The following is a 16,115-nucleotide window of genomic DNA, read 5'->3' as shown; positions in this document are numbered from 1 at the left end:
ATCTATCTATCTATCTATCTATTTTCTATCTTCTATCTATTTCCTATCTATTTCCTATCTATCTATCTATCTATCTATCTATCTATCTATCTATCTATCTATCTCCTATCTATCTCCTATCTATTATCTATCTATCTATCTATCTCCTATCTATCTCCTATCTATCTATTTATCTATCTATCTATCTCCTATCTATCTCCTATCTATTTATCTCCTATCTATCTCCTATCTATCTCCTATCTATCTCCTATCTATCTCCTATCTATCTATCTATCTATCTATCTATCTCCTATCTATCTCCCTATCTCCTATCTATCTATCTATCTATCTATCTATCTATCTATCTATCTCCTATCTATCTATCTATCTATCTATCTATCTATCTATCTATCTATATTTCTATCTATCTATCTATCTATCTATCTATCTATCTATCTATCTCCTATCTATCTATCTATCTATCTATCTATCTATCTATCTATCTATCTATCTATCTATCTCCTATCTATCTATCTCCTATCTATCTATCTATCTATCTCCTATCTATCTCCTATCTATCTATCTCCTATCTATCTCCTATCTATCTATCTCTCCCTCTATCTATCTCGGCAGTCTTCCCCTCTATCGTTCCTTTTCTCTTCTTCCCACAATTCCTCTTCCTATACAGTTACTAGAATGGAGATCACCGTGACGTGGCGCCATTGGCTGTTGCCATGGTAACGCTCTTGGTGTAGTTTTCCCAGCAACATAACAACAGAGCTGAATCTCTATTAATGGCCGTGCTGGGGTTTATTCACACAATCAGGCTTCATTCTTACATATTCCTTGACACTATGTGTGGTATTATATTATGTACTGATGACATCATAATATGTAATGATAGTGTTATGTACTGATGACGTCATACTATGTACTAATAGTGTTATGTACTGATGACATCATAATAAGTACTGATTGTGTTATGTACTGATGACATCATATGTACTGATCGTGTCATGTACTGATTAGTGTATGTACTGATGACGTCATACTATGTACTAATAGTGTGATGTACTGATGACATCATAATAAGTACTGATTGTGTTATGTACTGATGACATCATAATATGTACTGATCGTGTCATGTACTGATGATGTCATACTATGTACTGATAGTGTTATGTACTGATGACGTCATACTATGTACTGATCGTGTTATGTACTGATGACATTCAGAACAAATGCAGAATATTATTATGGAAATAAGAATAAAATTGCATCTAAATGTGCTTTGCAGCAGGCAGAGCCCTCGGGCTTCCCGTAGTGTGGGTGGAGCCTATGGTCTCCTTCACTCCTGTGTGGGGGAGGGGGTATAGACATTATAGGTGGGAAGGGAACATTATATTCTGAGTCATATTCCATCAATTGCTCTGGACACTGGGGTATTGTGGGAAAATGGTTGATTTTTTGCCAAATCTTAGGTGTGGCTATCGCATATCGCCCCTTTTGTCATCTGTACATACTGAATGACAGCAATATTATCTCCACTTCAATGTGGCGGCCATATTGTCCGCATATCTGATCATAGAAAATAAGATCTGCTGCTTGCTGTTTAGTTATAAAATTCTTGAAGGGGGTTTCCAGCAGTCATGAGCTGATGCATTTTTTTCTGTGTCTGTGTATATAAAATGATAACATCCACACGTTTATTGTTAAAAATTCTCCCACATTCCCCGAAGATACCCTGTGGCCACTGGATGACATAATCATGTGACAAGGTCACATGACTATAGGAGATGACGTCCCTATAGATGACATGTAACCCATTGTTGTCTGTTAGGGGATTTTTTAATATATATATATATATATATATATATATATATATATATATATATATTATTATTTTTTTTATAAGAATACTCTACTTATATAAAAATATGTAAATGATATAGATTTCTATTAATATTTTGTTAAACCCTCTTTCATCCATATAATACTCCTATAGGTCTATAGTCTTCCTTATAAATAATTACTATTTGACCGAGAAGCTAAAACTTTCAGTTATTAAAAATAATTAAGATTTACATAAAAAAAAAAATTATCTAAAAAACAACATGAAATATGCAAATAGAAAAAAAAAAAGGCAAAAATCAGTATCGCTTACTAACTAGTGAGTAATACAGCTGGATCAGATCAGTGGAAAGTAGTCGGAAATGTCACTTTTTAATGTACACTTATAAGTTATAAACAAAATAAAAACTGTGTTGATCCAGAAAAAGTTAAATAAATAAATTTTAAAAATTAAACAAATAGACAAACAAATAAACATTTTAGAAATTAAAAATTCTTCCCGAGTCCACATATTTAATAAATGTTGGACAATGCAGATATTCTATCTTCCATATTTTGGCCGTGATCTTTTTATGGCAAGATGATCTCATCATAACAATACATCTTAACCTTGACCCAGACTTCTAGATATCTATACTCCCCCCTATTCTGACCTGTATGAGGAACGGGCTCCATGATCCTCCATCCCTTGACTTTGAAGTTGGGTTGCCGTCTCCTTGGATACTGGATTAGCGCTGGTTAACTTTTCCCGATGCTGGATGACTTTACTTTCCTCCACCACCGATACCAGAATCTCTGGGGTCACGTTATATGCAATGGCTACCCTTCCCGCCACGTCAGCATCAATTATCCTCTTCTCCACAGGTGGTAAAATAGAACCCATAAAATCTTTCTTCTTTCTATCCTCTATGGGAGGCATGTAAACCGGACCTTGGATGGGCTTCGGGATCCAGGGATGGTCACCTTGGCGAGGGATTGGCCATGATCTGTAATCTTTCTTGTACTGGGTCTCTCTTTCTAGAGGAGCTTCAGAGGGCAGATAATCACTCCTCGGTTTGCAGCTTTGCTCCGGGGTTGACTTCCACGGTTTGAAATCCTGTCTGGTGACTGAACCTCTGGTGGACTCCAATCTTCTTGAGTAGTCCCTGGATGACCTAGACTGGCCTCCATAGTAGGAATCTGCCAGCGGTGGCTGAGTTTCTATGGCAGCAGACCCAGGGCGTGGTGGCTGGCTCAGATGAGGTCCATCTGTCACTTCTGAATATTTCGAAAACATTAAAGGGACTGCAATGTCGCCCTTGTCTTGTTTATTCCCAAAGCGAGCAATGCAACATGCCCGGGTGACACAAGGCCATGCCATTTTTGACAACCTTGAGGAATCCTAGCTTCTAGCTTCTTCCCAATTATTGCTCTTTAGATGAAAAATGGTTAAAAAAAAATGTCAGTTGCTGGTGACCAATTGAGGAAGCCAAAAAAAAAATTCTTGAAAAAAAGATTCCTTTAAAAAGAAATGTGTGTCTTGTCGATCCCTTGCTGGTGCAAAGTGAAATTTTTTTCCTTCTTCTAAATGACTCCTGGAGATCTAGGAGGGTCTATGGCTGAACTGTAAGTAGATGGTGCCCGGAGGTGGTCTCATGCCTCTTCCCTATGGTTATAAATTTAATTCTTGCATCCAGTGACCTCCAGCCATAGTCGGAAAAAGGAATCCGGCAAACATCTCTAAAAGGAAGGACCCCACCCACCTTGCTCTCTGCATCCCCAGATGCCAAGGAAAAAAAGAGTGAGAAGAGAGGGGGAGGAGAATTTAATGCTGGCAAAAGATCTCCACTATGCAGTACCTAAAATGTAATATCAAAGGAGGGAGAGGGAGTGAGGAAGGGAGGGAAGGAGGGGGTTCAATATATTTAACCCTCAATGGCCAGGTACTCCACATCTGGCATATGCACCAATCGCTGGAAGGCTGAAGACTGCAAGAGATGCGGTTCTGCTGTGGTGGGTGCAGCACCAGTCTGTTAGACGATCATAAAACCGGTCGATCGTAACATCCTATTCACCAATGCATTATCAATGCCAACCATCTCAGGACCCCCAACAACAAACTGCACCCCTTTAAAACTCTAACACCCGAGAAAAACACATCTAGGTTACATTGTCTGTGTAGGAAATTTCATCATCCCCTCTGCAATACTCCTAACGACCAGTTGGGTGGATTTCAGCACCAGAGTCTGTGGACAGTGCCCATCACATCTCTATGATTTCTCGAACATACAGTCAACTCTACATCCAACTCGCGTTACATTGTTGTTGTTTTAAATTCAAATTCGAATTGTTCGGATTTGACATTTTCAAAGTTCTCAAAAAATTTTTTTTCCCACCTATTCACAATGATGTTAGATTGATTCAGGAGCGGGCCATCTCAAGCCTAGCACCATCTTACTCTATATTTAGTGGCCATTCATTTACTTGCTTTCATTCTTTGACAATTTTTGCAAAACACATTTTAAAAAATTCTAAAAAAATTTTTAAACATCCGTTTTTTAATCTACAGAAAAAGACTTATCTAACGGAATCATCTGTTTTGCAAATATTTAGCTTCTGGAGGATGAGCAGCTGATTTTATTGTTTTACGTAGAGTGGTTGCCTAACAGCTTTACAGCTGATTGGTTGCTATGGAGCCGTCACGACATGTTTACAATGCAATGGTGAATATTCCCTAGTGTGTGGACCAGTGACAAAGAAATTATTCCCTTTCTTTTTAACAATTGTCTTACCTTTGGGGGGGGGGGGGGGGGGGAATGGATTTTTTACTTTTTGGGGGCAGCTTAAAAAGGAGCTACTCTGAATGAAAAAATAAATAAATAATAAATAGCAAAAAATAAACAAATAAAGGTATAATATAAATTTACTTATTTAAAAATGACTAAATAAATTATAAATAAATAATAGAATAATAATAATAAAAACAATAAAAAATAATAACATTTGCTAATAAGAGTATAACAAATAAAAAAAATAACAACAACAATAATAATTATAATAATAATAGAAAAATTTCTAAAAATATGAGTTTAATAGGTAAATAATAATAATAATAATATAATAATAATAATGAATATAATAGACAAATATAATACACCATAAAATTATATTAATAATAGGTTGATAAATATAAATTTAAAATATTACATTTATAAATATAAAGTTCTTTTAAGATATTAGAAAATATGAAATACTAATATTTAAAAAATTAAATAATTTACCAGTAATCCAATTATGAACAAAAAATAAAATTCTCAGAAAGAATGGAAACTAGGCCTTTAACTTCTAAGTTACTGAAAAAAAAAAGAAATAATAAAATATTTAGAATTTTTTTAATTCAAATAAGTTTGTTTTTTTTTATAAAAAAAAAAAAAAACACTTTTAAAATTGGGGTTGAGCAATTTCCATGGCAACTGCATTGGCAACCAGCCAGATGTTTACACTGATCAGCCTGACTAGTTATGGCTGCTCTCTTTTTAGCTCTTATGGGTGAAGAGTAATAATGGGGTCACACTATGTTGAGGACTTTATAGGACCAGTCTTTGGGTCTTAGATACAAAGAGTTGAGTTAGGTACATAAATAGTATAGAATTTTTTCTGACCTGTAAGAGGTGCCCACTCCTCCTTCCTCTTTGATCTGCCTGTTGAGTATATCTGCTGCATCCCTCGGTCTCAGGCCTTCCATGGACCATCTTGTCGATGGAGATCTTGCCCTGTTTTTCCTTTCTTGGACCTCTTTATTAGTGGACTGTATATCCGCCACACTGCTAAAGGTAACAGATGCCTTCACTTTGGGAACCACTATTTCTGTTGGCTCCGCTGTAGGGGGTTCCTCTGCTTTTTTCTCGGGTAAGGCTACTGGTGTTTTCTTCATTTTAGCAACACTTGAGGCTGTTGGGGCAGTGAGGCCTGGTGAAGGCTTTGGAATCCATGGATGGTCCCCACGACGAGGAATAGGCCAAGCTTTGAAATCTTTCTGGTACTGTGTCTCCTTTTGAAAAGGAGCTTCAGATGGTTGATACTCGCTCTTGGGTTTGCAGCTAGCCTCCGGCTTTACGTTCCAGTGCCTATAATCCTCACGCATGACTGACCCAGCTGGCTCCTTGCTATGTCCAGGCCCAGGATGGTGGGACAAGTCTCTGGAAGACCCAGCACCATGGTCGGTCTCTGCATGGGCAGGCTGTGCCTCAATAGAGGAAGAAATAGGACGGGCTTGAGGCTGTTGAAGGTGAGCATGATGTTGTTGACCTCCTTCGGTAACCTCCGAATACTTGGTGAAGACCAGAGGAACTGCAATGTCACCCTTATCCAACTGGTTCCAAAAACGGGCTATGCAGCACGCCCTGGTTATACAGGGCCATGCCATAGTCTCCACCCGTAGAAAGCTTCTCACAAACTAAAGGTGTTGCTACAATGAGAACGCTGGCTTCTCCCCTCCACCCACGTAGAAATAGTAACAGATATAGAAATAGTAACAGATTGATTTCCAGGGGATAGCACAATCAAGGGTAGAACGTCTTAATCTCAGGAGATGTGGAAACCTCCAAAGCTATGTTTTTAGATTTTCCTCTAAGTCATGGTGGTAATAGACCTCATGTGGCGGTTGCCCTTTCACCGTCTTCCCCTTGTCGTCTTGCAATGAAGCCCTGGAGGATCTGTCTCCGTCGTTGAGCACTTTCTGCAAGTGTCTCTATGGCATGATGGTGCAGGAGTGCAACTCAATCTTGGTGGCCATCCCTCCACACCCACAACCAGAGTGTGTGGTGTTTCCTTTGCAATCCTGGCAGTAAGACCCTGTCACAATCAGAAAGCGAGATCTCTGCAGGAAGTGGTCCCACCCACCCTGGTATCTGCATCCCAAATGCTGCTGCTGCTCATGGTGAGGTGGGGGCTGGAGGAGGAGAGATGCTGGGAGAGAGATGGCTCCTCCGTCAGCACGCAACGTCTCAAATGAATGGAGAGGAGGCAGCTTGTTACTGCAGCTTGTTAACCGTTCATTGTCTGGATGGGGGTCAGGCAGGGAGCAGATGGCTTTAATTACTCCATTGTCCCATTCCACTTAGCGGGAGCTTTACGGCAGGTTACACTTGGATGAAGAAAGCCATGGTGTGAATAATTCATGGTATAACATTCACTGTCTCCGATGGAGGCGACGCATCAAAGTCAGAGTCATTCAAATGATGATATGTCACTATCAAATATTTATCTCCATCGCCGCCTCGAATCTGCAAAGTGGGGAATTTGCATTTTTTTTGTACCTATATGATTTTTTGAGACAAAGGACCGTGCGCGTCTGCTAAAATGCAAACTTTTTGGAAAATTTTGAAAACAAAATTACTGACTATTTTTCCACCATGATACTATGTTTGGTTTGACCACAAAAAGAGGAATTTTATTTTATTGAGAAAAAAAAATTGTACATAAATTTTATCTTAATTTGCAAAGTTGATTTTTTTTGACAGCTTAAATGGGGAAATGTCCATTTACTATGCAAGTAAGATTTTCTAGTAACAGTTACAAGCACAATAGTTAAGGGAATAGATCAGAAAAAAGAATAAGTAAGCAAATTGATCGGTTTTTGAAAATTTTCAAACATTTAGAAAAAAATTATATATACATTTTCTATAAAAAAAAAAATGATAGAATGCTATCACACAATTTAGATTGTGAATATTATATTATTGGGGAAAATTCTCGCATTTTCACAAATTTTAGATTTTTTTTTTTTTTTCATTTTAAAAGGAAGGTTTCTCAAAACTAGTGCAAGGGGGAAGGGATATAGCTTCCAATTTTGGGTCTGATTTTTCAAAAAGAAAGAGACCCCAGTGACCCAGTTTGCTCCTATTTTCCTTTAAAGGATTTTTGGCCAACCCTGTCACTGTGGAGCCCACACCTCAGAATTTTCTGTACCCACTCAGTTATATTTTACTGGCCGATAGATGAATTGTACAATGTCTACATCTCAGCGCCGCTGTCCAGCATGGCTGCTCCTGAATTACATTATACTGCATGACATGTACAGACAGGGAACATTGGAGCCAGGAAAAATCTATAGTAATTTTATTCTGATCCAGGTCTGAGAGTGCAACGAATGAAAAGCTACAGGAGATTCCCTATAAAGGAGGCGGCCATTATAGTGTGCTAAGTAGCCATTATAGCATCCATTGTCCAAAGAAAAGTTCTAAAACTTTCTATGTGTTTCAATTCTTCATGGTTATGGAAATCTCTGCCTGGTATCGAGATCTCAGGATCTCACAGGAGCATTTTAGATACATGCGGAATCCTGCACAAACCTAAAACTTCTCAGAGCTGATTACTTCTTACAGTTTTGATTCCAGTTAAGACAATCCCCTTTGTTACAATGTATCAGGGCAGCTAAAATATATCAGAATGGAGTCTACAGAACATTGTCTAGGCTGGATACAATTGTATCACTTCTCAGCTGAGAGCAGGACTAGCTATGTACAATGTATCAGTCTGGAGCTCACAGAGCATTGTCTACACTGGATACAGCTGAGAGCAGGACTAGCTATGTACAATGTATCAGTCTGGGGTCCAGGCTGTAGAGCTCACAGAGCATTGTCTATACTGGATACAGCTGAGAGCTGGACTAGCTATGTACAATGTATCAGTCTGGAGTTCACAGAGCATTGTCTACACTGGATACTGCTGAGAGCAGGACCAGCTATGTACAGTGTATCAGTCTGGAGTCCAGGCTGTAGAGCTCACAGAGCATTGTCTACACTGGATACAGCTGAGAGCAGGACTAGCTATGTACAATGTATCAGTCTGGGGTCCAGGCTGTAGAGCTCACAGAGCATTGTCTACACTGAATACAGCTGAGAGCAGGACTAGCTATGTACAATGTATCAGTCTGGAGCTCACAGAGCATTGTCTACACTGGATACAGCTGAGAGCAGGACTAGCTATGTACAATGTATCAGTCTGGAGTCCAGGCTGTAGAGCTCACAGAGCATTGTCTACACTGGATACAGCTGAGAGCAGGACTAGCTATGTACAATGTATCAGTCTGGAGTCCAGGCTGTAGAGCTCACAATGTTTACTAGAATGATGCAGAACCTTTCATTATGTAACATTGAGTCCTAGCTGTATTGTTAATTTATCCCCATATAGACCAATTGTTCTTAGGGTATCTGCACCTAACACCCCCTCTCTCACCCTCATCCCCTACACAGGCCTCATGGCTATGTACTTTATTAGTATTATCAGAGCTTTCTCCTGATGCCTGGTGGCGTCCGCTTCCTTCTCTAATTGATGGATCTGTGGATTTCTCAGGAGGATTGTGCAGAAGATGCTGAGTCACTGCGAACGTGTTATTAGTGGGACTGACAGGGGGCGCTGCTTGAGGGATGACTGATGGACATGGAGGTGAACTACAACCCCTATCCACCCTAGTCACAACTACAACCCCTATCCAGCCTAGTCACAACTACAACTCCTATCCACCCTAGTCACATCTACAACTCCTATCCACCCTAGTCACAACTACAACTCCTATCCGGCCTAGTCACAACTACAACTCCTATCCCAGTAGTGGATTATAATAGGGGCGTTTTGGGCGGCAGCCCGGGGACCTGAGCTTCTGGGGGGCCCATGACCACCCAAAAAGACTTATACTTTCAATGGTGTACTGTCTCCTGGCTACACTTCTGCCATGATTTGCAAAAAATCACTGCTTTTTTATGGCAATTTTGCACAAATCAGGACATCATGACATTATCTATCCTGTACTATGAACGCCAGGCTAGTGCCGCCATAGTTACAGTGGGGTGGGGGGGGCCCAGGCTTGGTGAACAGCCCGGGGCCTATGGTAAAGTTAATCCGCCCCTGTCCTATCCACCCTAGTCACAACTACAACTCCTATCCTCCCTAGTCACAACTACAACTCCTATCTAGCCTAGTCACAACTACAACTCCTATCCACCCTAGTCACAATTACAACCCCTATCCTCCCTAGTCACAACTACAACCCCTATCCTCCCTAGTCACAACTACAACCCCTATCCTCCCTAGTCACAACTACAACCCCTATCCTCCCTAGTCACAACTACAACCCCTATCCACCCTAGTCACAACTACAACTCTTACCCTCTCTAGTCACAACTACAACCCCTATCCAGCCTAGTCACAACCAGTGGCGGTCTTTGGCACCAAGCACCCCAAGCGATCGCTTGGGGCCCCCAACATCCAGGGGGGCCCCCACGCCCCGCTCTTGTGCTCAAGACTGCTGGACAGGGCCACTGCCCCGCTCGCTGCCATCTGAACTGTAACTATGAGCACTCATAATGAGCGCTCATAGTTACATGCAGCAGCCCTGACAGGGCGGGAGACATTAGCCCCCTTCCTGTCAGTCACTCTTGTGGCCGCAGGAAGGGTTTTCCCTGCGGTCACAAGTGGCAGCTTTGTCCTTGTGGTGCCGGCGCTCCAGTGACATCACTGGAGCATCGGCGCCAGGACAAGGGGAGTGCGGCCTCTTGTGATCGCAGGGAAAACCCCTTTCTGCTGCCACAAGAGTGAAGAGAAAAGGAGACGCCCGGACCCAGGTGAGTATAAGTGTTTGTTTTATTGTGTTATATACTATATGGGAGGGGGAGCACACAGGTGTCTGTTTAACTGGGGGAGCACACATCGGGGGTCTATATAAATGGGGGGAGCACACAGGGGGGCTATATAACAGGGAGCACACAGGGGGGCTATAGACTACTGGGGCTTCACAGAGGGGTCTATATACTACTGGGGCAGCACACAGGGGGTCTATATACTACTTGGGGCAGCAGATGGGGTCTATATACAACTTGGAGAGCACACAGGAGGTCTATATCCAAGTGGGGGAGCACACAGGGGGGCTATATACTACTGGGGGAGCACACAGGGGTCTATATACTACTGGTGGGGCACATGGGGGTCTATATACTACTGGGGGAACATATAGGGGGTCTATATACTACTTGTGAGCCACACAGGTGGTCTATATATAACTGGGGGAGCACACAGGGGTCTGTATACTACTGGGGCAGCACACAAGGGGTCTATATAATACTGGTGGGGAACACAGGGGGTCTATATACTACTGGGGGAACCACACAGGGGGTTTATATACTACTGGAGGAGCACACAGGGGTCTATATCCAAGTGGGGGAGCACACAGGAGGTCTATATCCAAGTGGGGGAACACAGGGGGGCTAAATACCCCTGAGGGAGCACACAGGGGGGCTATATACTAGTGGGGGAGCACATAGGGGGTATATACAACTGGGGGCAGCACACAGGAGGTCTATATATAACTGGGGCAGCACACAGGAGGTCTATATACTTCTGGGGGAGCACACGGGGGGGGCTATATATAACTGGGGGAACACACAGGGGTCTATATACTACTGGGGGAAGCAAACAAGGGGTATATACTACTGGGGGCAGGACACAAGGGGTATATACTATTGGGGGCAGCACACAAGGAGTATATATTACTGGCGGTAGCGCACAAGGGGTATATACTACTGGAGGCAACACACAGCGGTCTATTGTTTTGGAACGCGTGTCGAGGGGGGGGCCCAGACATAACTTCGCTTGGGGCCCCAGAAATGCCAAGACCGCCCCTGGTCACAACTACATCTCTTATCCTGTCTAGCCACAACTACAACTCCTATCCACCCTAGTCACAACTACAACTATTACCCTCTCTAGTCACAACTACATCTCTTATCCTGTCTAGCCACAACTACAACTCCCATCCACCCTAGTTACAACTGCAACTCCTATCCTCTGTAGTCTAATATAGGTAAATACAGTCTATTACTCCCTGTTATCAGTCATGTTCATCAATACACCTGTCAGAAGTCCTCATAATCTCTTGAATACATTGGGGCCCTGGTATACAGATAGCTAGTATATAGCTATGATTGGCCTGTCCCAACTGATAGCATAATAACAATGGCCGCTTATTGGCCCCTTAATAAAATGTATATGGCTACAGATATAGACATTGATTGACCCTCCGTCTGTCAGCACTCCCACTATGGCGGGGTCACCCTATAAATACACTGTTCCCCCTTATATTACTAATCATAAGGACTATGGGGGAGATATATGAAGCCTTGTGCAGAGTGGTCACCCATAGCAACCAATCAGATTCTAGCTTTCATTTCTAATAAGGCCTCTGGAAAATGAAAGCTGTGATCTGATTGGTTGCTATGGGCGACCGCTTCTCTGCACAAGGCCTGATAACTCTCCTCCATACTTATAGATGGTTAATAATAAGTGAACTGTATGGAATACTAGATAGAGAATATATAGTGCTGGTTGTGTATCATCCATATACCAGGGCGATGGTATTATAAGCTGATTATAAGAGACCCCCACATGCTGACGTCCATCACTACTGACTATGGTGTGATCAGCTGCATGACAACCTCTGAGGTCTCGGTTGCTATGTGCGCTCCGCTCTCATACTACAGACAATGCAGCCATTTCTGCTATTAACCCCTTACTATGCTAGAAGCGTTCACCATTCACCCTACATGTTATGACGATGGACGTACAATACATTCCGCTAGCTGAAAGAAAAAAACGAATGCACTTGTTAAAGCGCTATCCAGGACTGGAAAAATAGAGCAACTTTCTTCCAGAAAGAGCACCACCCCTGTCCTTAGGTTCTGTGGGGTATTACAACTCAACTTCATTCCTTTGGGTATGTTCACACTGAGTGTGCCATAACCCGTCTATGGGAGAGCTTGCGCTTCTCCGCAGCTGCAGCTCTCCGCAGCCGCCGCTCTCCGCTCAAAAAAGTGACATGTCACTTCTTTGAGTGGAGAGCGGCAGCAGCGGAGGAGCGCGCGCCCTCTCATTCACTCACATCAGGACACTGAGCGCGGCGGGATTCCGCGATGGAGACATCTGCCGTAAAATTCCGCCATATTTGCTCAATGTGAACATAACCCTTTAATGGAACTGAACAGCAATATATATATATTTATATATATATATATATATATATATATATATATATATATATATATTTATTTTTTTTCCCCCAAATAAGGGTGGAGCTCGTGGTTGTATTATTTTCATGTGTTCCGTACAATGCAGCATGTACTAGCACAGAACTATCCCTCCCACATCCCCCTCTACTGTATCCCCCTCCTCTCCTCCTTCTGCAGTGCTACCTCTGGAAACTATCTAGAGCAATATTAATCTGGTCAGCACTCCGCCATCTGTCACAGCTGTGCCGTATGTATGAGCAGCTACAGAAACCAGCAAAACCTTCAGTAATATCACTAACCAAATTATTTAAGAAAAGGAGAGCAATACAATTATATGATTATTACAGGAAAGGATCAGTACACTCCATTATTATACATTACTATAAAACTTCAGACATTCCCCCCTCCCTACTCATGTACATATGCATGGGGGTATAGTAGTTATATATACACAAGCCTGGAAGACAAAATGGCTGCACATCGCACCTATGGTTGATACGAAAGGCTATCAGCTACATTAAAAACCAACATTAGAAGTTAGTATATAATTTGATCAAACCATATTGCCTCATGTACCACGTGCCGGTCTCTGATACACATGGTGATCAAATTATATATTAACTTCTGATGTTGGTTTTTAATGTAGCTGTTGGTGGTCGCTGACCGATACAGTGTTGTTTTAGTGTAGGGACTCGTGAGCCAATATGGTTTGATCAAATTATGTACTAACTTCTGATGTTGGTTTTTAATGTAGCTGATAGCCTTTCGTATCAACCATGGGTGCAATGTGCAGCTTGTGCATATATAGTAGTTATATTCTTGTATATAGGAGGCAGTATTATAGTAGTTATATTCTTGTATATAGGAGCAGTATTATAGTAGTTATATTCCTGTATATAAGAGCAGTATTATAGTAGTTATATTCTTGTATATAGGAGCAGTATTATAGTAGTTATATTCCTGTATATAGGGAGCAGTATTATAGTGTTATATTCTTGTACATAGGAGCAGTATTATAGCAATTATATTTGTGAACATGCAGAGCAGTACAGTATTACTATATAGTAGTTTATATTGTTGATGGCTGTTCACATCAGAAATGTTCTCAGAGAACGTGTTCCTTTCCTTCCTCCACTTTCTTGGCATATTTTACTCAGTTCATTACCTAGCAGGGGGCACCGCTGAGCACTGGAGACATTAAGGTAGATGCATTAATACTATAATAACACAATAGTATGACGTGTGACTGGCTGGATGTATAGATGTCATCTCCAGAGTTTATGTTCACAACTGGGTCAATCTATATGTTTAACATTGTGCTCTATGCTCTGTGCACTGTTCACACCCAGCCCCCCCCCTCCCTCCTCCTCTATAGACAAGGCTTGTGGTCAGGACTAATAAATAATGAATGGATCCTGTCACACATGAATGGACATTCCTGGGAAAGTGCTGAGCTGGGATAGCAGGGTCTTTGTTATAGGAGGCCAGTGAGTGTTGGTGGAGGGAGGGGGTTGCGGGGTGCGCAGGGTGTTGGCTCAGCAGGTAGTTGGCAGGAGAGCTGACAGCTCAGGGTTATGGTTCCTGCTCAGCTATATGACTGATGCACCAGCAGTGCAGTATATCCCCTTCGTGCTGCAGCTAGTTTGGGCCTTAATGACCAGGCTAATTTTTCAAAATCTGACCTGTCTCACTTTATGCTCTTATAGCTCAGTGATGCTTTAATGTATGCTAGCGATTCTGAGATTGTTTTTTTGTCACATATGGCACTTTATGTTAGTGGCAAAATTTGGTCACTACTTTGTGTGTTTTTTGTGAAAAACATCAAAATATCATGAAAAATTTAAAAAAATTGCATTTTATGAACTTTGAAATTCTCTGCTTCTAAAAAAAGAACGTCGTAGCACATAAATTAGTTACTAAGTCACATTATCAATATGTCTTATTTATTCTGGCATAATTTGGTAAACATATTTTACTTTTTTAGGGTGTTATGGGGCTTAGAAATTTATCAGCAAATTATCACATTTCCGTGAAAGTTTCCAAAACTGATTTTTTTAGGGACCAGTTCTTTTTTTAAATTGATTTAGAAGTCTGGTATCCTGAAAACCCCCATAAGTGACCCCATTTTGGAAACTACACACCTTAAAGAATTAATCTAGGGGTATAATGAGCATTTTAACCCTACAGGGGCTGGAGGAAAGTATTCACAATTAGGCAGTAAAAAAATGGAAAATTTAAATTTTCCAATAATATATACGTTTAGATTAAAGTTTCTCATTTTCAAAAGGAATATGAGAGAAAAAGCACCCCAAAATTTGTAATGCAGGTTCTCTTGAGTACAACGGTACCCCATATGTGGGCGTAAACCACTGTATGGGCACACAGCAGGGCTCAGAAGGAAGGGAGCGCCAATTAGCTTTTCCAATGCAAATTTTGCTGAAGAAGTTTCTGAGCGCCAGGTGCGTTTGCAGTGCCCCTATAGTGTCAGCAGAGAAAAAAAAAAAACATAAGTCACCCCATTTTGGAAAGTGCACCCCTCAAAGAATTCATCTTGGTGTATGGTGACCATTTTGACCCCACAGGTATTACAGGAAAGTATTCAAAAGAAGACAGTAAAAATGAAAAACTCGAATTCTTCCAATAATATGTTCGTTTAGTTTGAAATTTCTCAATTTCACGAGAAACAAGAGGAAAAAAGTACCCCAAAATTTGTAACGCAGGTTCTCCTGAGTACAATGGTACCCCATATGTGGGCATAAACCACTGCATGGGCACACAGGAGGGTTCAGAAGGGAAGGAGCGCCAATTAGCTTTTTCAATGCAGATTTTGCTGCAGAAGTTTCCGAGCGCCAGGTGCATTTGCAGTGCCCCTGTAGTGCCATCAGAGTAAAATCTTGCCATAAGTCACCCCATTTTGGAAAGTGCACCCCTCAAAGTATTCATCTTGGTGTGTGGTGACCATTTTGACCCCACAGGTATTAGAGGAAAGTATTCAAAAGTAGACAGTAAAAATGAAAAACTAAAATTTTTCCAATATTATGTTCTTTTAGTTTGAAATTTCTCAATTTTATGAGGAACAAGAGGAAAAAAGTACCCCAAAATTTGTAACGCAGGTTCTCCTAAGTGAAAAGGTACCTCATATGTGGGCATAAACTACTGCATGGGCACACAGCAGGGCTCAGAAGGAAAGGAGCGCCAATTAGCTTTTTCAATGCAGATTTTGCTGAAGAAGTCTCCGAGCGCCAG

The 16,115-nt window shown here is 41.3% G+C and overlaps 1 protein-coding gene across 4 annotated transcripts in view; it reads right to left on the bottom strand.

Annotated features, from left to right (window-relative positions):
- Positions 1-6,633, bottom strand: part of MAP6 (microtubule associated protein 6) — a 76,598-nt gene extending 69,965 nt beyond the window's left edge. For 2 of the 4 annotated variants that reach the window (XM_069969549.1, XM_069969551.1), the window contains exon 1: positions 5,472-6,633. In XM_069969549.1, the coding sequence (XP_069825650.1) occupies positions 5,472-6,235 (764 nt within the window). In that variant the 5' untranslated portion in view covers positions 6,236-6,633. Of the gene's footprint in view, positions 1-2,483; positions 3,538-5,471 lie in introns of those variants that run through there. The other 2 variants (XM_069969550.1, XM_069969552.1) reach the window with 1 other exon arrangement.
- Positions 6,634-16,115: the final 9,482 nt, after the last annotated feature.

This window comes from Dendropsophus ebraccatus, chromosome 5 (assembly GCF_027789765.1).
Source record: "Dendropsophus ebraccatus isolate aDenEbr1 chromosome 5, aDenEbr1.pat, whole genome shotgun sequence".
Taxonomy (NCBI): Eukaryota; Metazoa; Chordata; class Amphibia; order Anura; family Hylidae; genus Dendropsophus; species Dendropsophus ebraccatus.
This window is presented reverse-complemented; position numbering and strand designations above follow the sequence as displayed.